We start from the raw sequence: 23,058 nt of genomic DNA, 5'->3' as shown, positions 1-23,058 counted from the left end.
TTAAACTAAAAAAAAAAACAAATATTAAGCATATTAAGATATTAAAAAACAAAACTTTAATTACAATGAACTTCTAAAATTCCTGTGAAATTACAAAAGAATCAATCTAGTGGATTTTAACCTTCCATATGAAGGTAAACGAAAGAATTATAAAAAAGAAGATTTATAATGCTTTATTTTTTGAATGTGTTGTGTAAAGTTCAGAAGTTCAATGATTTTTTATTGAAGCTTGTATATCTTTTTATAGATTCCAAGAATCTTAGAATCATATTTTGTTTTAGATATTGTTCATGTTCATAGTTTTTTCAATTTCTAACTTTTCAAAATTCTTAGATTTTGTTTCACTTTCATAGCGAACTTTTTTCGTATTATTGCAGATAATGTGTTTCTAATTTCGTGAGTTATTGTACATTTTATCATCTAATTATTTTACTCATATTTTATTTAATGTTTTGATTCAAAAATTAACTTTGACGTTTATTTGCAGTGAAAAATATTTTCTTAAAATAATTTATCACACCGTCTACTATATTGTTTAAAAACACAAAATTAACAATATTTACTTAGATAAATCTTACTTAAAAAGTAGATTTATAAAATAATTTATAATTAAAGATATTAAGTGTAAGTAAAATTTTATTCATAATTAAATTTAATGATATAAAATTTATTTTTTTATCATATCTCCTTGAGTCACATTAAACATAAAAGTTGAAATCAATGCATAATATCGAACAACTTATAAAAAGATAGATTTGACTAAAATCAAGATATAAGCATGTAAATTTTCATCAAACATAATTCAGAGAAAATTAATCTTCTTCCATTTATTAGTGTAGGACACCACTCCAGCCTTTGGGACATTGCATCCTTTTTTATTCGAGTTTTGTTTTATATTTTACGGAATAAAAAAAATCTCAATTATGTCATTATTAACACTGTAGCTAAAATGTTTTTTTTATTGTTTTTGAGTTTTGTTGTCATTCTCATATTTATTTTTCTCCATTTTTCAATGAACTTTGTTTGCAGAAACAAAGAATCACTTTCACAAGGATTGTAAACAATCAACATAGATACAATTATTTTTTTCATTTATTCATTTTGTTTTTAATGGCTTTTCTTCTTTTCGTTTTGTTTTCTCATGAATGGATTTTTTTTCCAATAATGATGCACATTACTCTACTGTCCAATAAACATGTCATTTAAATATATTTTTACGAACCAAACATATAGTTTATTGAAGTACTAATAAAATTGTCTTTCTCTTAAATATTCTTAAATTGTTTTTGCAAATATATCTATAACATATGGGGTATTTACACATTAATTAACTATTACCAAAACTTTTATTTGTGTTTTTTCTTTAACTCTACTCATATTTATTGACTTTTCTTTGAATTGAAATGTTTGAGATAAATTTGAATAACACGAAAATTTAGTTTTGAAAATTCATTTTTCTTTTTGACAAAGATACAGAGACAAATAATGTTAGAACAAATCCGTTATTTGTTTATTTATTTTTCCTCAATTCCTCCTTAAATTTTCATCTGCATTTTTGTCCTTCATCGTTTTCTTTCTCTCTCACGGGAAACCCTTGTTTCATTTCTTGCTATCATATCTATAGAGAAAACCTGACACCAGAAAGAGGTTCTTTCTGCGACAAACCCTAGCGATCCAAACGGCCATTCAGCATTTCATGGTGCGAGTCTCCGAGTTGAATCGCACAGCAATCTGAGTTTGTGATCCGTTGACGCGGTCATGGGTGCTGCGGGCTCCAAGCTTGAGAAGGCTCTCGGCGACCAATTCCCCGAAGGAGAACGTTACTTCGGCCTTGAGAATTTCGGCAACACTTGTTACTGCAACAGCGTCTTGCAGGTCTTCAATCCGATTTACGATTTTTCGTTTTTTGTTCTATTTTTTCGCGTTCCATTGATACTCTAATCTTTACTGCATCTTTGCTTTTTGTTCTGGTTTCTAGCGGTGGATTCTCTTTTCTGATATAGTTGTTTTTGTTGCAATTTCGAATGTATCGTGAAGAGAATTTAGTACTTTAATGCATATCAGTGTTTTGGACGCTCTGTTGATCTGTTCAGTGGACTCTTTAAGCGCTGGATTTTTGTTATAATTCCTAGTCTTATTAAAATTTCAAGTTGGATATGCTGTTCAATCTTTTGTACGTTTCATTCAACAGTATCATCAGCGTTTCTTTAGGCTCTTTAGGTTTAAACGTCAATTTAAAAGTTGTTGGCTGTTTGCGCTATGCTTACTATCTCAAAAACATTAGTAAGGGCACCTGAAGTGTCTGGAGACCTTACTTGAAAATTGTCAGTTTGTTATTTTTCGTCATGGTTTTTAGGGTTTTTTGCTAACAAGTTTCTTGTTTTGCCGCCTTGTACAGGCACTATACTTTTGTGTTCCTTTTCGTGAACAATTACTAGAGTATTATGGAAATAACAAAAGCACACTGGATGGGGAAGAAAATCTTTTGACTTGCTTGGCGGATTTGTTTTCACAGGTAATCAGTCTGTAGTTTGGAATTTTTTGGTATTGCATGCTTGATGCCTCCAAGCTTGTTTATATTTGATTGATCAAGCGTTATTGTCCATTTGAAAGTTGTAATGTCTTCACTAATTGTGGCTGTATTGCTTGGCATAGACTTTTATAGAAGGAGCTCTTGATTTCCTAGATTTGTTCAATTCTTCATTTATTTGATCATATGAAGAAGTACATTTTTTTTCTTTGTATGTTTCATTGTGGTTCTTGTCAAATTTAGATTTGGATTTGTGATTGTGCTTACTCTAGTGACATTGGCTACCAAATGACATACCATTCAATAGACAGCTGTGAGAAAACTTGGATGAATCCTTTGTCTCCATTTACTGTAAAATATTCTTTTTTGATCATATTTAAGCACTTGCTGTTCTTTATACATTTCATTTTGTTACCATTATATGGAAGGACTTTTGGTATGCTGATGAAATATGTGCGTGTAACGTAGAAATATGTGTATTAGTTTATTTTGTGGTTCTTCCTTGCAAAGCATACTGTGTGGGTTTCTTTATATTGATCAGTTGAAGTTTATAAAACAGGACTACCTACCTATAATGTCTAAAATACATATAGCTAGCTGCATTTTGTTGTTAGCTTTTTCTTTTTGCTCTTTTTCTGAGAGATATGGAATTGACATGGATTATCTAAATTTTATGTTGAAGTATCTTCGAGTATAAAGGCTATTACTTTTATCTGAGAAATTGTTTGATCTTGTCTGCAGTGTGTTTTATGTAGGTTTGGTCGATTTTTTATTTGTTTCCCCCTTCCTCATTGCCTTCAAGTTATGTGAAATTGGTCTATTTAATTGTATGCTTGCCTAAATCTGCTTCGTTGTACACTTTAGTATATGTATTATGTGTGCATGAGGGGCTCTGCGCTATTTCAGTGTGCTTTTTTTTAGTACTTCCATCGTGTATATCTCGCATTTTTGTCTAATTCAATGTCTCAAATGTCTATTTAATAGTCATTTACATGTCTATTTAATGGGCACTTACATACCCATCTCTTATGAGGCTCGAGAACTTGCTTCAAGATATTTGTAGTGTGATTTTAGTAAGTATCTTCAGTTTGTATATCCTGAATAGTATTTTCCATTTATTTTTGTGAATCAAATGTCCATTTAATTTTAACGGTATTTACATGCCTGTTTATTTCTCTCCTGGTTAATGTAACATATTTATTTCTTTTGGTGTAGATAAGTTCCCAGAAGAAAAAAACTGGTGTTGTTGCTCCCAAACGATTTGTACAGAGGCTTAAAAAGCAGAATGAACTCTTCCGTAGCTATATGCACCAGGTATGTGTTTAAACTGTCAAGAATGAGCTTCCTGTGCAGAAAGGCGATTATTCTAGAAAACCTGTAAATTTTTTTGGACAGTAAAGTTTGATACAATTAGGAGGTTAATTTTTATCATGGTCACCGACAATGTTTGCTATGTATATATTTTTCTCCCTGCTTATGAAAGTATGTTATGCTTATCTGCATCATATGCACTTGCCCTTTCCCATAAGTTGCCGCTTATTTAAACATGAATCCTAGCTAGAGATGCTACTTTATGTGTTAATGATTTCCAGCTGGCCTTGTTTTGAGGTGTATTACAAGTTGTCATGTTGGTAGATCAAAAGTTAGATTAGTGTTACTTTTGTAATGCTTCTCGTGTAGTTTGGTTTGGACCAAATTTTCAGGTTTACAATTTGTACTCTTGAACTTGGTATGAACATCTTTTAATAAACAGGAAATTCTTTTGAACTGTTTGTCATAATATTAATTTGAAATGGTCATGTTGCTTGTACACTTTCGGGCCCTTTTTTATATACTTGAACTGGAACATGTACACTTTAAATTGAATTCCTATTATATCCTGTTGGAAGCATATAGTACCATTACTTTGGCAACAACTCTTCTGACTTTGGCATATTGTATCATTACTTAATTATGTCTGGTCATGCTTTTACTGTACACATCAGTGATATATAAATGGTGCTTTGGTTTATTAGTTTCCCCCCTTCTCTTTTGAGTAAATTATCTTGTGACTCATGTTCAGTGTTCATCTGTGGAAATGATTTTAACCGAGTTTGTACAATGACAATTTGTTATTTTTGAATGAGGTTGTTTATTATAAATTTTACCACACTCAGTGTGTTGTATAAGTGTATTTGTTATTTCTCATTGATTGTTTTTATGTGTTAAACTCTGCTTCATTGGTTGGTTACAGTTTTTCATTAGACAACATTTTTATTGTGGATCTTTTGTATATGGTAGGATGCCCATGAATTCTTGAACTTTTTGCTGAATGAACTTGTTGACACTCTTGAGAAAGAGAGTAAAGCTGCAAAAACTGATCAGGAGACCTCACCACCTTCAGAAAAGGCTGTTAATGGGCCCAAGAATGGTCAAGCTAATGGTGTTCACGAAGAGCCATTATTTACTTGGGTACACAAAAATTTTCAGGTGACTTGCTTTGTCAATTCAATGTTTTCATTTTCTTTGCATGTTGCCTGCAGCATGAGAGGGGACCATAAATAGCTAACTTTCTATTTAATCAGTCAATTAGCATCTCTTTTTAAGTGCACATGTAGTGTTGTTTACTAGTTTAACTTTCTTACATTTATGGATAATTCATTCATATTGGCTTTTATGTTATAATGGAAACCATGTGCATTATCCCAGATTGTATTACACCATTAACTTATTATAGATGAACTTTATTACTAAACAATGTGCAAAATAGTAATTTCACTGGCACTTTTTATGTTTTTTTTTTGTGGGGAGAGGATGTTGTTGATCTTCCTCTGCACTCTAGTGATTAAATATGTTGTACTTTTATTTTGCGGAATTTTATTGTTGTAACTTGATCTGATCAGGGACTACTCACCAATGAGACAAGGTGCTTGCGATGTGAAACAGTGACAGCTAGAGATGAAATATTTTTAGACTTGAGTCTTGATATTGAGCAGAACAGCTCAATTACAAGCTGTTTGAAAAATTTCAGTTCCACTGAGACACTGAACGCTGAAGACAAATTCTTTTGTGACAAATGCTGCAGGTATATGGCTTTTAGGCACAGTTTGTTTCTATAGTTACCTGTTCAACCGTTTTGAATCTTGTGCATAGCTGAACTACTCTACTGCTTGTTTATCCAATAAGAACAACAGCAATCGAGCGTTATCCTACTAGATTTAATTGTCTGCGTGGATTTGTTATGTCATTTTTTATATTTAAAACCAAATTTTCAGAAAATCTTTTGGATCAAGATAATTTCTAACAGTTTGTCCTTAAGTTTCTAGAGTACATCTTCTACCTCTTGTAACTGGAGTTAAATAGTTTGTGATCAAACATCTCAAATAGCTTAAATGTCTTCTTTGGTTTATGGGAATGTTCATCTCCTTTTAAGAAAAAAAAGAATGCAATTCATATCTATTGGCCAATACTACAATTTTAAAGAAGCAAACCATGTTATGATCACTTTTCCATTGATTGACAGTTTTTTCAAGAGTGAGATTTGTTGGGCGTGTTAGTTTAGGGAGTGATATATGTGCACTCTGTTCTCTTGTTTTTCATGTCCGTTCATACTGATGACCGAGATGTAATCTTTCTTATGGTATTAGTTTGCAAGAAGCTCAGAAGAGGATGAAGATAAAGAAACCACCTCACATCTTGGTCATCCATCTTAAGCGTTTTAAGTATATGGAGCAGCTTGGTCGCTACAAGAAGCTGTCATATCGGGTTGTTTTTCCCCTGGAGCTGAAGTTGAGTAACACTGTTGAAGATGCAGACATTGAGTATTCTCTATTTGCGGTAGTTGTCCATGTTGGGAGTGGGCCCAACCATGGGCATTATGTCAGCCTTGTGAAAAGCCATAACCACTGGTTATTTTTTGATGACGAAAATGTAGAGATGATTGACGAATCTGCTGTGCAGACGTTCTTTGGATCATCACAGGAATATTCAAGTAATACAGACCATGGGTACATTTTGTTCTATGAGAGCCTTGGCTCTGGTAACAGGAATTAGATGGAGGAGTTCTACAACTCTTCTCTAATCATTTGGACTTCTTTTCACCAGGTTTCCATATTTATTTTCCTTTCTACCGTTTTCCCTTTATTCAACCTGTTGGAGGAGCTGTTACATCCCCCAGAGGATTCGGGTTGTGAAAATTTATACTTAGGTGGTTGGCATGTACAGTGGATAGTGTTAGCACTGTCCTATTTTCTTTTTACTCTTTCTCACAATAAGAACAGTATATATATCGGGTGAAAATTTCACCAACGATGTGTATTCATGGTTGCAAACGCTCAACCAACATTAGAAACAAATGAAAATTGATCCTAACTCTGTTAGATTATTTTATATTTCTAGTTTGTAGGCAGGTATTCTTCTGAGGTCCAGTAAACATAAACCATGTATATAAAATCAAAATCATAGCAATTCTCAACTATTCCGAATAAATTCTATTTTTTTGCATCCCTTTAACCGGGATGCACGACATTATGTAACTGTTAAGACAACCTTGGCTCCTCATGGTTGAGAATGCATTGGAAAATTGGCTACGTAGTTTCATTAAAAATTTAAGTCGATTATTTTAGAGAGTGAAGTTTTTACATTGATATTTAAATGTACAGCGTAAGTTAATTTTTATAAGATTTACCTTCGGATGATTTTTGATCGATTAAAGTAAACATCTCTAAATTAAACTTTCGTAAAGGCTTTTATATTGACGTAAGATAATGCATTGCAATCCGTATTTGACGGGGAAATCTCGAGAAAAGGATGTCTTTTCCTGAGTTCTAAGGTTGGTTTAATTGGTTAGACATTTTTCTGTGAAATGTTAGCAAGTGGTCCCTTAAAAAGAATTAGAATTAAGATTATTATAAGGATAAAAATGACAGTTCATCACCTAACTGTGCTGTTAAATTATAAGCCACACAACTGACGATGAAAGCTAACTTCTAAGTTGCTGTAGGCATGAAAATATCTTCCTCCAACAGTGCTTCAAGATCAGTGAGGTTATTGAAGTCTCTTGTTTCTTCTGAATTGTTACAACTGCTATCATGCTTTACCTGCAAAAAGATAAACAATAAATCTATGCTCCGTGGTCGAGTGTTTTTTCCTTGTAAATCCAGCTAGTTTACTTTGCTTCAGGAACTCAGCAACAGGTTATGGTGTGAAAAAGTAACAGAACTAGAGACACTTAAACTTTACATTCTTGTTGCATAGAAAGACAACTACTAAAGTCTACATGAAAAGCAAGGGTGATACTGTGTGCTTAAAAACAACTACGTATAATTTCCTAACAAGACGAGGGAATTCAATCCGGGGTTCAAGCCTAAATGCCATTCAAGGCTATTTGGCTTTACTAAAGCGAATTGAACTTTATGTAAATTAATAAAGGGGGATAAAAACTATATTCAAGTTTTGTTTATAAACTTCTACAGAGAATCAAACTTTGCTTCTAAGGAGAACAACTTATTTTGAAAATATAAAGTAAGCAGTATCAGTAGTTGATGAAAAATTTAACAGTCAATGTTACATGAAAATTAATTCATTAAAATATGAACTATTGGTATTCCCGTGAACTAGTAAAATTACGTTATTGTTATTCTGGAGAAGAGTGAAATATTAAAATAGCGGTGTGATAAAGAGAAAATGATTGAGAAAGTTTATAGAAAAATGGGTAAAATACCTGATTTTCTTGGATCTCAGTTACTACATTCAACACCCTACGGTATTGGTCCCTTGCCTCTGGATACTGAACCATTGACTTCACCCTGGCTAGGGCTTTCTCCAATCTTTGCTCAGTTTGCTTCCTGCCTTCTTTTAAGAAATCGTAGTCCTCCTCAGGGGAAGTTATATCTTGTATCATAGTTACCTCAGAATTGGCCTCTGACTTAAATCCTCGCAAACCACTACCTTTTCGACGCCAACGCAAAATAACCTTCTCCAATATCCCAACAGTCCAAATTATCTTCCCACAATTTTTCCTAACCTGGTGTCCTCTCACGTGAGCCTATAACCATGGAAATAGACACGTTGTAAATTGGATCCCATTAAAAGGGGGCAGAACAAAAGGGCAATCAAATCAAATTCTATTAAATTGCACACATTAGACACAGATGTACCTGAATTTTTACTATACGTTGTCGAATCATCAAAAATTCTTTTCTGCCCTTCCAGCCACGGAATTTGTTCTGGATACGTATTGCAGCAGCATGGACCGGTTCATCGCGTGATCCAGACTTGTGTGATTTCCCATTCATTTTTACAAGTGAAAGAGCTCGTTCATCGGATATTCCAAATTTGTCATCACCAAATTCCTCCAGTTGCTTTCTCTGGAATGATTGCATTCTGAAAACTTGATGAATACGAGCAGCAGCTTGGGTGGCATTGCACACTGCAGCCAATGAATCTTTCAGTGACTGTTCATAAGATAGACCATCAAGATCATTAACTTGGGCAATGTTTTGGATTCTTTGGACTACTTTGGTTCCAGGACTTTCTCCCACATCCTTGTTCAAATCAAGAGTTGTGAGCTGTTCACTTAAATAAGATTCTGAGAGATACCCTGCAATTCCTTTATGTCCATTTGCAGAAGCTAGGTCAGCTGGAGGCCTACCAGAAGGGTATTCTGGACATGGATCAGTCACTAATCCAGTTGCAGCGCCAAGAGATACGAGGAAAGCAACTGTGCGCTCCCTGATAACGTAAGACAAGAAAATGAAAAAAAATTCAAAGCACTGACAGTAGAATTTTTTCTAGTTAGTTTATCCTAGATGTTCTCATTCATAACAAAATGTGCTTCCAAGCATAGTATATCATAGGGTTTTTTAGTAGATTTTTCGCATAGTTTATTCATTAGTGGCACTTCATTCTTCAACCCTATGATATTTAGTATCAACAAGTACCAGCATTTGAACTGCTTTTAGGTCCATTTAACATATTTTCTCTTGGCACTACTCTATTCTTTCTCACGTACAACCACCCTTGTAAAGCTGCCATTAATATCACTGAACCATCCGATTAAGTTAATGTATTGTCAGGTATGTTGTGCTAGATTAATACGATAAAGTAAAAATTCAATTTTGACAAATGTGCTTTCATACCGCAAGCACTGAGGTGCTAACCTGCCATAAAATGCTGCCCAATGAAGAGCAGTCCATCCATTCACATCACGAAAGTTCACATTCACACCAGCAACTATTGTGGGTTCTAGGGCCCAATCGTAGCCAAGAGCAGCAGCAAAATGAAGCACACCTTGGCCACCCTCATCCAATACATTGGGGCCTTTCCCATCGTCAATAATTTTCTGAAGGAGCCATGCGTGCAACCTATCTTTTAGAAGATTTTGAAGCAGATGCTCCTGTAAATCTTCTGGAGAAAATTCTTTCTGTAGTGTAAGTTCCAGTAGCTTGTCCCAAACATCATCCTCCCCCCGTAGCAGAGAACTGATTTTACTTCTCAGTTGAGATTTCTCATTTCCACTGATTGAATAAGAATTCTGAGGAAAGGCATGCCCTAGGTACAACAGTTCTCCAAATCGTCTACTAAAAGTAGACAAAGTGCTGGCTCTATCATCACCTGCAGTGTTGACTTCTTGAGTACAGTTGACCTGGAAATCAAATTCTCGCACTTCACTACATGCTAACCTATTGGAACAAGTTACATAGAAAGGTACCCTCCCAGCCTTGTGTGGAGGAGTATGACAACAAAGAACATCTTTTGTGAGTATCACTGCAGGCACTTCAACCTCACCAAACATGCATGACCATTTACATAGTTCTGCTTCTTGTTGACTTCTTAAGAATCGTCCAGAAATGATAATCTATACATATTTTTTTACAAGTGAGGAAATAAATAATCAGAATATAACTGACAAATAAGTAAAAAGGCAACTACAACAATTCAATGAGCATATCAAAAGAGAATACCTTAGTTTTTGACCCTTCAAATGCCCAGCCTGGGGAATAGTCAATAATGCTAAAAAGCTGATCATTGGAAACAGATGGATCCAATACATAGGTGTCCAGGTGCCCTTGGGAAGGAATAGTTGTGCTGCCAACCTCACTTTCAACTGTATCCCAATAAGCACCTGAAGTAGATGGTTTATTTGATTCTTCCACATCTCCAAGCTCTTTACTCATCCACTGGTAGAAACTGTCAAGCTTCTTCAGACCCTCTTCTGCTGGGAATCCATCTAACAGAGTCCTTTTAAAAGCGAAACGTGTGTCTTCTATTCCATCTAGGGTTCTATTGGCCTCAAAATCTGATTTTGGCTCTTCTTTTGTATTCAGAAGTATCTCTTGAGGGTCATTTAGCATCAGAACCTTGTTTTGTTTGTGTGGATGGAGAAGAGACTGTTCCAAGGATTTTTGAAAATCAACTTCATTAACTTCATGCTCACATTTGCTACAACTAACCTCGCATGCCGAGCTTGAATGGACACTGTCAATAGGCCAAGTGGACATGCGTAAAGAATCAACACTATATCCCTGTTAACAGAGATGATTAAACTTCAATCAATTAAATGAGTTTGAAGGAAAGAAATAAAAGTTAAGTAACATGTTATCAGTCACAAAAAGCAAAATCCATTGCTTGATTATATATTTTTTCCAGAGAAACATGAAACAGGTAACTAAAAAATCAACAATAATTGCAGCATCATACCAATATCATTTTGTTGTGACATTAGTTTAAAGTCTTTTTGACTTTTGACAAAAGATATAATGCCCTGTCAAAGCTCGTACAGAACAGATAACACAGGCTGGATACTTTTTACATCTAAATATTATCATACAACATAAAAATATTGCAACAAGTGCCCCATGCAGATGAAGTACCAATAGTAGCAGTACACAATACCTGCCAACTTCCTTCAGCTTGTATGATACTTCCATTGTCATGCAGCTGAGCAATGCTGGTGGTCAAATGTGGCACAATTATGTCATCTCCTTGACAAAAATTGCTATTGACTCGCATGTTATCAGGTTGCATTTCAGGAAATAAAGGCTGAAAAGGCACGTGTTGACTTTCACCATTATTTCCTAAGATATCTTCCCACGAGGAGAAGCCCAGGGGTTTTGGGGACTCATACGTCAATCCAACATTATGAATGTCTATGATTTTTCTGTCTTGAGTGAGTGAGATATGATTCACCTCAGCAATGACAGGTAACTTCTTTTGCTCATCTGTTCCAGTTTCAATAGTATAACTCAGGTTAAGTATGGACTTTACTGATCAAAAGGCCAGTGTGTATGGAAAATATAAAACAAGGTATTTGATTTTGATGAGTTATTGGCGTAAAAGTTGTTATTATTATGCAATCGAGCATTGTCACATAATTTTAAGAAGTCTGATTCTTATAATTACCTCAAAATTTATACTTTTCAATTGATACGACTGTAAGACTGCTATAGTGTAAACTTATAGTGACAAAGCATCAAAGTTAAACTAATAAAAGCAATTTAAAATGAAGAAACTTACTTATGAGTGGCTGAGGAGAATAAGAATCAGCAGGTTGATCTATAATCTTCTTAACAGGGCGTTGTAACTCAAGGAAAGAATAAAACTCAGAACTTGCATGGCTATTGAATGCTGTAAAAATTACATCAAGTTAAAAAAAATAATACACAAGAAAAAGTGACACTGGAGAACAAAGGCATAAAAAAGGTTACTCAAAATGTCATCTAGATTGAAAAATTGAAAACAGAACACTTTAATTATTAATGTGCAGCAAAATAAGTACCAGATTCAGTTTCTTCATATTCTGATAATTGGGCACTGTTCATGCTTGTATCCGTAGTTTGTGAAGGAACCTGGTAACTGTTTGGACGAAGAGTGGATGAAAAAGAAGTGTCCATCTCTGCTTTGACCATAATTTTGTCAGTTTGTTGAGCATAAGGAAGAGATTCTTCAGTTTCTTTAGCACATGTATAATTTGACTTGGTTCCCTAATTATTTTGAACAAGACAAATGAGAAAAAGGAATGAAGGCCCAAAATAAAATTATTCATAGATGGGAAGATATAGCATGCACGATTATATTCCATTTCATGCTTTAGAAAATTCACTCCTGAGCCTTTTTTGTTTTTGAAGGATGTCCACGTCCTAGATAAAGAAACAATGTTACCAAATTATAGCATCTAACATCCAAAAAAATCGTATGGTGTTGAGATTTCTCAGAGCAACTTAAGAAAACAGTACCAGCTTTGTTTAGGAAAAGCTAGTTACATCATTTGAGGGAATATAATGGTAAAGTTATGATGGAATTTCCATGTTCTACTTTCCTACTTCATATATAATTCAGCAACCCAGTTATATTTTAATAGTTCGTTGTTCTCTTAATTGTACTGGAAATGTAAAAGTAAGCTATTCTAGTTCATCAAATAACAACTAGGAAAAAAATACTAATAAAATTTTAACCTGTTACCTTCACTTGTCGATAATGAACTAGAACAATGTTAGAGAGTTCCCTGCAACAATGTTGAATAAAAAAGGGTGAGAAGGGGAGGCCCTTCCATAGACAAAAACCATAGAAAACAAATTAGCAATTTCTAGAATTCTATTATAATTAATTTAAACCAATACAATATAGCAACATGCACACGATCTATCTTATTAGTGCTAGGTTAAAGCATGCCATCCTCAAGCAAGAACAAACAGATTAAAAGAAAATGTTCCTTCTTTCTGGATAATACCTAATGTGTGATAAGGAGAATGAGAGAACGAAGAATTTTAGGAATTGGAGGTGAGAAGAATACAAAGAGCAGAATCAGGCAAAAGAAGACAAATAAAGAGGGAAACTTTGAAAATATTAAACATAAACACTTACTCTTCAAGCAGCCAATATGTACGTCTCTGAAAATTCTCATCTTCTTCTCCATGAGCATAGTAGCAGTGCAAAACATCCACACTTCCAGCCTGAGAGCATCATATCATGCCTCATTCAGTGCAAAATATATAAAGAAGAAAGACTCTCTCAATACATTCTACTTCTTAAAAGCATAATTAACTTCAATGATAGAAAAACAAAGCCTACAGCACCTTTGTTTTTCATCTTAGTCCCAAGCTAGATGCGAGTTGTAACAGTGCTTAAGACTCTAAACCTTAGATGCAGTATATTTTTACCTTTAGTCTCTCATGTGCTTCTCTTACTGTTTTTCCATCTTTTTTCTTCCTCCAGTTGTGGCCATCCTTTCTGAAGTATCTCAGCACCTTCCGATCAAATAAGAAAAGTGAACCACCTAACGTCAAGGAAAAAGTACGATAAGACCTAACGATGAGTATTGTTGCAATTAGGTTCTACTTAGATCAACTTCTCTATAAATGAATTGAGCTTCTCTCATAAGGTAAAATTAACTGTACTTGGATTTTAGATTTTTCTACAAAAGTTATGTACAGAGTTGAAGAATTTCAATTTCACCTTTTTACTTTCTTCTCCTACAAGGGTATACATACAGAGAAGTTCACTGAAGCATGGATGTGATATTGGTATGATTTTGTGAACATATATAAATTTCTAATAGATTACAATATCCACCTCCCCCTTAAATAGAAAGACAAACACAATTTTATAAATCCTTTTCTCCTAATCAAGCTATTGAGAAACGGAGACAACTTTTTAGCAGAAAAGAGAAACCATACTTGGTGGCATATGAGCAGGTTCTGGAGCAATTCGAAACTTCGTGTAATTGCTGAGAATTGCACAAATTTCAGCCGGACGCAGCCATCGATGCTGTGCTTCTACAATAATTTGCTCGATATCTATGTCCATAAAAAAAAACACAGAAATTCAAAAACAGAGTCAGCAACAATAAATAACAACGATATGGTTACTAGAGTTTTGCGATAAAGGGATAGCATTTCAATGCTTCACTATCATGGGTACTTCTAAAAAGGGTTTCTTTATTCATTCAGAGTTTGAAATATGCGAATGTGAAGCAATAAAAGGGGAATGAAAGCGAAGAAAAGCTGACCCAACTGAGAGGGGGGAACGTAGTGTCTGGCCTCAGCCATGGAAGTGAGAAGCTGAACTCAAAGGTTTAGTTTTGTTGGAAGCAGTGAGGTAAACGAAAGGTTGGAGAAGACCCTTTTTTCTAAATGTAAGATAACAAAAAAGAAAGATGGTAGTATATTGTGATGTATGTATACTAAAGTGTAATAACTGGGAAAGTTCCACAATGAATTTTAACGCGGAGAGAGAGTATAAGGGTGTTCAGAGGGTGTGGCCAATGAACGAAAAAGGAAAAGTTTTCAACGCGGGAAGTCTTGGACTGTGGAAGCGTTGTTGTGTTGTGTTGCATTGCATCTCAACAAATAGAAGCCAAGAAGAAGTAAGAGAGAAAGAGATGTCTCTTTAAGTCAAAACCAAAAAAGCGATTTGCTTGATTCCAGTTTGACTGTGATATTTGCCTTATCTTCTTTTCGTCGCAGCTTCTCCAATTTTTTACTCTCAAACTAATTTAGATAAAAAATAAAAAATAAAAATATATTGATAATTTAGTTTTGATATTAAGTTGTATTCATATTAGAGAAATTACATTTAAAAAATAAAATAATAATAACACATTTTTTTATTTAAGAACATTCTCTATATATAAATTTTGAAAAAAGTAGGAATGGGATGAGAAAGTGATAAATGTGGGGCAGAGCAGAGAACCACCTGGCTTGCAGTTTTAGCAGTATGGTCCAACTCACTTTACAAACTATTTTTATCAATTATTTAATATTATTTAATTTAAAGATAAATATTGTGAAACTTATATATTGATATGCACTCATTAATTACACGATATTATATTATACATTGTTTAATGTATCAAAATATCGTTCGTTAAAAAAATAAGAGAAATATAATAAATAAATGAATAATTTAATATTAAATAGGTAATATTCAAAACAATATTGTATCCTGTTTTTCTTTTCTATATAACCTTAGAACTTATACTTTTATACTATCCAATAATTAAAATAATAAAATTTGAAAATACTGGAAGTATGTTTGAAGTTTAACTACACGAGATTATGTTTCTCTCTTTCCTTAAAACATGGTTTATTTTGATTTGTGTGATTTTTTTGTAAAATATATAGGTGTAACAAATGCATATAAAATTAAAATTATGGAGAATAAGTCATCCAACACACTTTCGTTATCACGGGTTTGTCTTTATAACATTTTTTTTGTCTACTTCTGCTTTATAGTTTTGACTAATACTTATTATTCATAGGATTTCTTTCAAATGAAAATTCTTCTTCCAATATTTGAGTCCTGGATAATTATTGTTTATACAAAGTTTAGTTACTACTAATATTCGTTTAGTTACTAATAATATTCATAGACCTCAGTTGTCCCCTCCATACAAACTATTTTCACATAAGGGCTACACAAGTTACAACAATATTAAGATAATCAGTGGAGTAAATTTTTCAAGAGAAATTGGGACTATTAGAAGATTAGAAAGAGTTCATAAATGCAATTATTGAAGAAAATGAGTTCACTTAGGAAAATTACTTGAGAAGATTGTTCTGTGGATTAGTAGTCTCTTTTATAATTTGGAAAGAAGTAAATTGAATTTTTTTGATAATTTTTTTTTATTATCTCAAGGTTAGTAATATATATATATATATATATATATATATATATATATTAGTTAGGAGTATTTTTTGGTATCAGCGTTGAATAGACATCAGTCTTCAACTTTGACCAAGAAAGAAATAATACTTGTAAAAGATTCTCTCAAATCAGTTCTTGGTATCCGGTTATTGTGAGTAATAAATGTTATTAAATGCATACCTTGATTTAGTATTGATCAACCTATTTATAAGTGATCCTGTCGGTTGACTCGAGTGCAAGAGTCTTGCCATGTCAAAGGTATCTTCTCTCGATCAGCTTCGCACCACGCTAGCCTTCAATCTTCGCGTCTCAAATCCTCTCGAGAACCTGAAGAAAACAAAGACACAGAATGGCGCCGCTGCGGCCGATCGTGCTCCGACGCTCAAGTCAATGACGGAATCACCAAATACTAAGAGAGAAAAGCTAAACTCAAGGAACCGTGCAAGTATTCTCTCAGCGTACTCAAGTGTTCTCAAAAGCGTAAAGAAGTGTTCTAAACGCGCGTACCTCAGAAGTTCGTTAGAGTTCCTTATATACCTGAGCACTTTCTCTCTCCTGACGGTTACATCTCTAGACACGTGGCTCGCATCCAGCTGTACACGTGTCACCATCTGGAGCCTTCTTCTACTTGAGCGTCACCTCTACTCTCCAAGCTATTTGACTAAGTTACCCATGCAAGGAGTAACTCGGTGCATAGCTTCCTTGGAGCGCGATCTCTTCTAAGTGGCGAGTACGGGGTGTCACCATGCGCACCTTCTCTGTGGTCTCGCCTGCCGCTATCACGATCTGTTTCACTTGCACATCATGCATGTTCTGGGAAACTGTTCCCTTGCCTCGACCTCTGGCTAGGGAAAGATCATCTGACAACCTCATCCTTCGTGCTTGTACCTCTTGAAAGCCTTAAGCAAGCCTTCCTGATCTCTCGACGACGTGTCCCTTTCGGCGGTCTCTAACCACCTGATCTCCTAGAACTCACATACGGCGACTATGACGAAAGCCTGGTGACCACCGGTTATACATACTAGAGATCGGAGAACGCCAAGCTAACAATTGGCGACTACACAGACTTCCCGATGTGCTTCCCTTCTGTCAGCCAGGTGTCCCGTTCATCACGTTTATATTATCGTTTGCTGTCACGTCATCACTCCCGACTACCTGGTCGGTACAATAAGTAATCTTGGTTAACATTTTTATAAAGATGAGTTGAGCTATGGTGCTAATGACTCTAGATTCTCATAAATTTTGTGGTTAATCCCTGTATTAGTCTAATACCAAATACAACTTCTTAACTAATTTCATACTTTATTTTTGTCCTTAATATGTCGAGGTAAATTCGATGGAATAGTTAACCAATTTTGAGACAGAAATAGTATTGCTTAGGATGTTTCGACACTATGTAGAACATATTATATTCAAAATATCAAGTATTCTGGCTCATTATAGTTCTTCAAATTGAGATGATGAATAGAATATTTTTTGTTTGATTAATAGAAAAAATGTTTTCTGTGAATGGGAAATCTCTTCAAGAATTTGGTTCAGTGTTGCATCTTCAAATTTTTGTGAGTTTGAAAGTAGGTTGTTGGTTGATTATTGAACTATGATAAGAAAGGATTATCTGTTATACGTTCTTCTTTATTGAACTTATCAATTCTTGTACGAAAGTTTGTTTATAACTAAATTATGGATTTTATTGTTAGGATTGAGCAAATTTTCTTTATGTATTGATATGGAAATCTTGAGACATTTGTTTTGAAAATTTCATCTACTGCTTTAAGATCAAAGCGATTAGTTATTTTTAATGTTTCTTTCAGCAAAATTGCATCTTTATTATTTACCTGATGGTAAGACAACTCATTCCATATTTTTCATATCACTGTTCACTAATAAATTTTCTACTGACAATATACTGAACAAGTTCTGCTTTAAAGCAGTTGACTATACTTTCAGGATACCATGGGGTGTCAAAGTGAAGAGAAAAAGAACATTGCACACAAGATTTACATTTCAAGAATGAATTTGATACCGTTAGCTGTGTGGTGTTTTTCACAATGACTACAAATAAATGTCAAGAACAAATTCTTTTTGTGGTTGGATTGTTACCTAGACTCTTTCACTCATGTTTGGTTGTATGATGTAGTGTCTAAGGTATGAGAATTCTTATTTCAGATTATGAGAGTAGAAACTTTCCTGAACTTCAAATGTTGTGTACACTTATTTAACATGGTAAGAGTAGAACCTTTCATGAACTACAAATGTGTATACAGGGAAGTGTTTCAAAATATGTAAACTCTACCTTCTAAATTTTCATTTTGAAGCATTTTGGTTGTTAATGTTTTCATGCTACTGAGATTAAAATATTGAGTGTTTTTCTTCCTACAAATTATGCTTCTATTGCTTTTCCGACACTTGGTTCTCCATTCAAATCACTAAAACTGATTTAGATCTTCTTCTTTATACGACACAGTTGTCTTCAAAAGAGAAAGATGCACACAGAAAAAACAATCATAATGGGTTTTAGGACTTGCTTCCTGAAGATTAAAATCTAAATAACCAACCATGAATATTTTTCAAGCCCCAGTCCTCGTTTTTCTTTCTTTGGATTATTATTGAGTAAACAATAAAATCAGTGACAGATCCAACAGAAAACATAATTAATTAGTTTCTATGAGACACCCTTGATTCTTCCCACATCCAGCAACATTCCAACACCCAACAAAAACAGGGGTGACAGACTAAGAAACTAAGCAGAAAATTCCCATTTTCAAAGATCAAATATATCTAGCTTTAACATCTCCCACATAATCATCTATGTTGACTCTACTTCGAGAACTATCTTCATGAACTCGTAAACAAAATAGCTAATAGCAGCTGATGGTAACACCTGAAAAGTCACAAAATTAAAAACAACATATTAAAACATCAATAAAAGGATTGTCAGTAGCATTAAGTACTTATCATAAATAGACTAACATGAAAACCAACTCTCAAAACTTGGTGAAACTAAAAGAGTAGAGAAGTTGTGTACAAGTCCATCCTAAGAACTTTGGGAAGGTTTGGAACAATTAGTCCAATCAACACATGGTTAATACAGGTAAAATAATTAGTTGATCCTCTCTTATCTTGCTTATACACTACTTTATAGCTTGGAGAATTTCACAAGTTATCCTCCATAGACAAGAGAAGGAATTATTTCCTTTAAAAATGCTAGTAAATATTTCACTGTTGTTATTCGCACAGTTGCGGTAGTAAAGCAGCTTCTGTACATGAAAGTGATATACATCATGGTGAGAAAATTTCACTGAAACCAAACATTTTTCATGCCTGGCCATTTCACTTAACTCATTGATTAAAAAACAAGATTTCATGGACTGGGCATATGCTGAAATTTTTTTGAAGTATAAGTTCACCATCCATTATCATAGACTCATTTTACTTGTTTACTGAAATTTAAAGACGAGTTTTCACGGATCAAAGCATATTATCAAGAATAGAAATCATACCTGCAATAAACTAGGGATTAGTCCTGCATAGAGGGCGGGAACACCTCCTTGCTCAACAATCTTGACACAAGTTGCCATTGCATTCAACCTTGTTGCTCGTACTTGCATTTGAAGCTGTCTCCTTACAACTTCAAAGGGGTAAGTAGCAGCTTCAGAACAACAACCAGCAATAGCACCATATAATAAAGTTCTGATAGGACCCAATTCCATTTGTTCCAGTGCATTCAACTCTTGAGCCTCTTCCCTGCGTTGGATTCTTTTCCTTCCTTCAGGTGAATGCAGATATGCTGACTTTAAGATATCATAAATACCATAGTAGACAGCTCCTGAAGGTGCCATACTGATAATGGAAGGTACTAAACCCTTGTAAAGAGAAAAGAAGCCCTCTGTTCTTATCATGTGGCGGAAGGCACCAATCACACCTCCTAAGGCTTCACCTCCAGGTGCTACCATTACCGTCCTAATCTGAAAGAAATCACACCTAGAATGTAAGTACAACAAAATTCAATAAAAAATTGAACTATGTTGAAATAGTTTGTTAGAGTAGGCTTCATGAAATTCTAGAGAAAGACTTTTTTAGTGTTCCAAATGTTGAACACAAGGCACACGTGAGTGAAGTGACAACAGACCATGAAAAGTTTATATCATTCAAACAAAATCTTAAGCAATGATTAAGATATCATAGTTTTTGTTGCTTAACAATGATTACACTACAATCAAGAAACATCATGGAGGAACACCAAAGGTAAGATGGGAATGCAAAAATTTGTGACCAAAGACATGCTTACAATTTCCAAAAGTTTATCAAGCAAATGTAGAAGAGCTCTAACAATCACAGTTGCTAGCAGATAAGACTGGGACTAAGCATCAAGTAAACTCATAGAATCACCTTAGAGAGGTGAGTAGACAAGAGGAACATCAGTATTCCTCTTTAGTTTTGTCAACTACTAATTAAAAGAGATTGAATTGAAATGTAGCTAGCAACATTGCAAATTCAAAGTCAACAAATAAATTGGACCTATAAGATTGTATCAAACCTGCGTAAAAAGACCACATAGACAAGCCTGCATTAATTCATACCCATCATATCATACTTCCTAAAGCATCACACCGAAACAAAGTAATCTATACTTAAACAGTAGCAATAAAGTCATACCAGTCCTGTCCTATTATTTCATACTCCTAAAAGCATCGGAATTCAAAACGCAAGCACTAGAGAGAACAAACAAATACAAGTAACATGATACTGAATTTCCACTCACAGTGTCCATGGGCAAGCAGAGCAATGTAGCTGTTATCCCAGCAGCAGCACCCGCAACAAATCTCTCTATATTAGTAGATTCTTCATTCCCCAACATCCTTGTCAGCTTATTTTTATAAGTATCATAGGCATAAAAATTTATAGCCTTAAAAGGTGCCGTCCGCAGAATATTCACAAAATTCCCTTTCCAAAAACCTTTCAACCCTTGTGAAGTCGCAATTTGCTGAATGAGCTCATAAAGATTCTTCTGTTCACCACGAACTATGTACTCCAACTTAAGTCTCTCAAGAGGTGCAACGAAAGTCCTGATACAATAAGCCACATAACAACTTACACCATTGTGCATAACGCTTTTAAATTCATTAAAGAAGTTTCAAAACAAAACAAAAAACACCCTCTTTATTTAGCATTGTAAAAATAACAGACGAAAGAAGAATAAATAATAAGGTCTTTTACACTGTCATCATATCATATATTATATGATAATTTTGTTGACTTTTATAACAATTAGTTAAAGAGAAGTGTTGATAGCACACCCTTTGACGCAATCCTTCTAGAACAGTATCTTCATTTACTACAATTTATTGAAAACTATAAAATCACATAAATAACAAAGGAAAAATTACAAAGTCTCAGACCGCCATAGTCCCAGTAAGCAATTTCCATGTGACACATAACCTAGTCTTACTAACTCTTTCTTGTCAACTCAAAAATTCGGTTCACATGGTAATCTAAACCATCTAAATATTTCTCATAACGTGTTGCTGCATTTCTAACTGCCTTAAAATCACAAATTTTACACTAACAGTGAATCCCTATCAAACTCGTAAAAGAATGAGTGTAGTGGGAAAACATAAGGGAACTAGAGTGCAAATGTGCATAAAACTGTGAAATTAAGCAAAACGAGGTAATCGTGCGTGTGGGTAGAATGGCAGTGTAGAAATTAAAGGAACGATTTTGAAGACCTTGAAACCATGGCAGCGACAGCACCAGCCCATAGATGTTTAGTCATGTTGACGGCACCCGATCCATTGATCAAAATCTTCTCTTTCTCTTCACTCACACCATCATCATCTTCCACCTTCTTATCATGATGTTCCAGAATTTCACCCGATTCTCGACCATACCTCTGATCCGCACTGGTTCCGTTTAAGGACAAACTCAATGACAAGAAGGCACCGCCACCTATGCCACCTTCCACCCTTAAACTTCTTTTCCAACAAAAACATGATACTGTTGTAGGATCAGAAGAAGAAGGAGGAGGAAGGTAGGAAGCGAAGGAGGAGGGAAGTGTGTGAGAGTTGAGGAACAGACCACCGGGGAAGAAGGAATCGGAGGATTCCGGTGGTGAGATTAGGTGGAGCATTGTTGTAGGTTTCGTTGTGTTCTTTGGTTTTTGTTTGTTTCAGGTTGTTTGTCTGTTTGGTACAACGTAGGAGTAGTTTGGTTGGGTTTGAAAAGGATTTGGGTCTCACTCAGTTTTGACTGTTTGGAAGAAATGGAATACATGAGAATATGATGCGATTTAAGATGCATAGCTTCCACCGCCTCATCTACAATGCTGCCTTTCGTCTCCGGTTAGCTTAGCTATGTTGCTGCTCTCCTGCTTCTTTATTTAATCATATAATAATCACTACTTTACTACTGCCAAAACCCTTTCTTTCTCCCTCTTCAAATTTTTAAAACTAATGGGTATTTTTTTTCCCTTTTCAATATTTACTATAATATAATTTTTAAAATATTTGTTTTCAGTCAAGTACAATCTTTTTGGCATTCTAATTATTTGCTCCAAACATGAACCATGCTAAAGAATGAGTTGATCTTGGGATAGAATGAGTTGATCTTGGGATAGAATGAGAGAATTCACACTAAAGATTAATCAGAAACTAACAGGAGAAGTAATAGACTTAGGTATAGAATAATCCTTAAATCTATAGGAAAATTATAAATAAATGAAGACCTTTAAAAGTAAATATAATAATTCTCTAACTATAATATTCATAATTTAAACATATTCAACATGAGTCGTATCCACCACTAAAGGACCAAAAAATTAAAAAGCAAGAATCTTAATAGAAAAAATTCAATCTTATTCAACATTAATAAAATCAATATAATGTTAGAGATGTCTTGACTTATAATTT

General features: G+C 34.3%; 3 protein-coding genes across 4 annotated transcripts; 1 reads left to right on the top strand and 2 right to left on the bottom strand.

The window, feature by feature from the left end:
* Nucleotides 1-1,429: 1,429 nt before the first annotated feature.
* Nucleotides 1,430-6,880, top strand: LOC137812328 (ubiquitin carboxyl-terminal hydrolase 4). Its single transcript, XM_068614263.1, has 6 exons — nucleotides 1,430-1,875; nucleotides 2,399-2,515; nucleotides 3,746-3,844; nucleotides 4,811-4,999; nucleotides 5,413-5,594; nucleotides 6,157-6,880. The coding sequence occupies exons 1-6, from the start codon at nucleotides 1,759-1,761 to the stop codon at nucleotides 6,560-6,562; spliced, it is 1,110 nt and encodes a 369-aa protein (XP_068470364.1). The 5' UTR covers nucleotides 1,430-1,758; the 3' UTR covers nucleotides 6,563-6,880.
* A 511-nt stretch (nucleotides 6,881-7,391) lies between these two features.
* On the bottom strand, nucleotides 7,392-14,958 carry LOC137812326 (calmodulin-binding transcription activator 3). 2 transcript variants are annotated; one of them, XM_068614260.1, is made up of 13 exons: nucleotides 14,517-14,958; nucleotides 14,185-14,304; nucleotides 13,669-13,784; nucleotides 13,373-13,461; nucleotides 12,971-13,013; nucleotides 12,288-12,492; nucleotides 12,026-12,136; nucleotides 11,405-11,730; nucleotides 10,474-11,034; nucleotides 9,670-10,367; nucleotides 8,668-9,241; nucleotides 8,232-8,555; nucleotides 7,392-7,608 (listed from the first exon to the last, which is right to left on the bottom strand). In XM_068614260.1, exons 1-13 carry the CDS (start codon nucleotides 14,554-14,556, stop codon nucleotides 7,498-7,500), a joined length of 3,318 nt encoding a protein of 1,105 aa, XP_068470361.1. In that variant the 5' UTR covers nucleotides 14,557-14,958; the 3' UTR covers nucleotides 7,392-7,497. The 2 variants fall into 2 exon arrangements, with proteins under 2 accessions (XP_068470361.1, XP_068470362.1); XM_068614261.1 differs by having other exon boundaries at nucleotides 14,522-14,865.
* A 3,694-nt stretch (nucleotides 14,959-18,652) lies between these two features.
* Nucleotides 18,653-22,557, bottom strand: LOC137812327 (probable mitochondrial adenine nucleotide transporter BTL3). Its single transcript, XM_068614262.1, has 4 exons — nucleotides 21,880-22,557; nucleotides 20,916-21,219; nucleotides 19,654-20,118; nucleotides 18,653-19,034 (listed from the first exon to the last, which is right to left on the bottom strand). The coding sequence occupies exons 1-4, from the start codon at nucleotides 22,278-22,280 to the stop codon at nucleotides 18,960-18,962; spliced, it is 1,245 nt and encodes a 414-aa protein (XP_068470363.1). The 5' UTR covers nucleotides 22,281-22,557; the 3' UTR covers nucleotides 18,653-18,959.
* Nucleotides 22,558-23,058: the final 501 nt, after the last annotated feature.

The sequence above is a fragment of the Phaseolus vulgaris genome, chromosome 2 (genome assembly GCF_000499845.2).
Source record: "Phaseolus vulgaris cultivar G19833 chromosome 2, P. vulgaris v2.0, whole genome shotgun sequence".
Taxonomy (NCBI): domain Eukaryota; kingdom Viridiplantae; phylum Streptophyta; class Magnoliopsida; order Fabales; family Fabaceae; genus Phaseolus; species Phaseolus vulgaris.
Note: the sequence above shows the minus strand (reverse complement) of the source record. Positions and strands in the feature narration are given on the sequence as shown.

Coding starts and splice junctions, on each gene's coding strand:
- LOC137812328 (XM_068614263.1), top strand. CDS start 1,759: ATGGGTGCTGCGGGCTCCAAGCTTGAGAAGGCTCTCGGCGACCAATTC. Junction 2,516..3,745: donor TGGCGGATTTGTTTTCACAG/GTAATCAGTCTG, acceptor CTTTTGGTGTAG/ATAAGTTCCCAGAAGAAAAA. Junction 3,845..4,810: donor TCCGTAGCTATATGCACCAG/GTATGTGTTTAA, acceptor TGTATATGGTAG/GATGCCCATGAATTCTTGAA.
- LOC137812326 (XM_068614260.1), bottom strand. CDS start 14,556: ATGGCTGAGGCCAGACACTACGTTCCCCCCTCTCAGTTGG. Junction 12,493..12,970: donor TTCATTATCGACAAGTGAAG/GTAACAGGTTAA, acceptor CAAAATAATTAG/GGAACCAAGTCAAATTATAC. Junction 12,137..12,287: donor ATATGAAGAAACTGAATCTG/GTACTTATTTTG, acceptor TAATTTTTACAG/CATTCAATAGCCATGCAAGT.
- LOC137812327 (XM_068614262.1), bottom strand. CDS start 22,280: ATGCTCCACCTAATCTCACCACCGGAATCCTCCGATTCCTTCTTCCCC. Junction 21,220..21,879: donor GTCGCTGCCATGGTTTCAAG/GTCTTCAAAATC, acceptor TTATTGTATCAG/GACTTTCGTTGCACCTCTTG. Junction 20,119..20,915: donor TCTGCTTGCCCATGGACACT/GTGAGTGGAAAT, acceptor GATTTCTTTCAG/ATTAGGACGGTAATGGTAGC.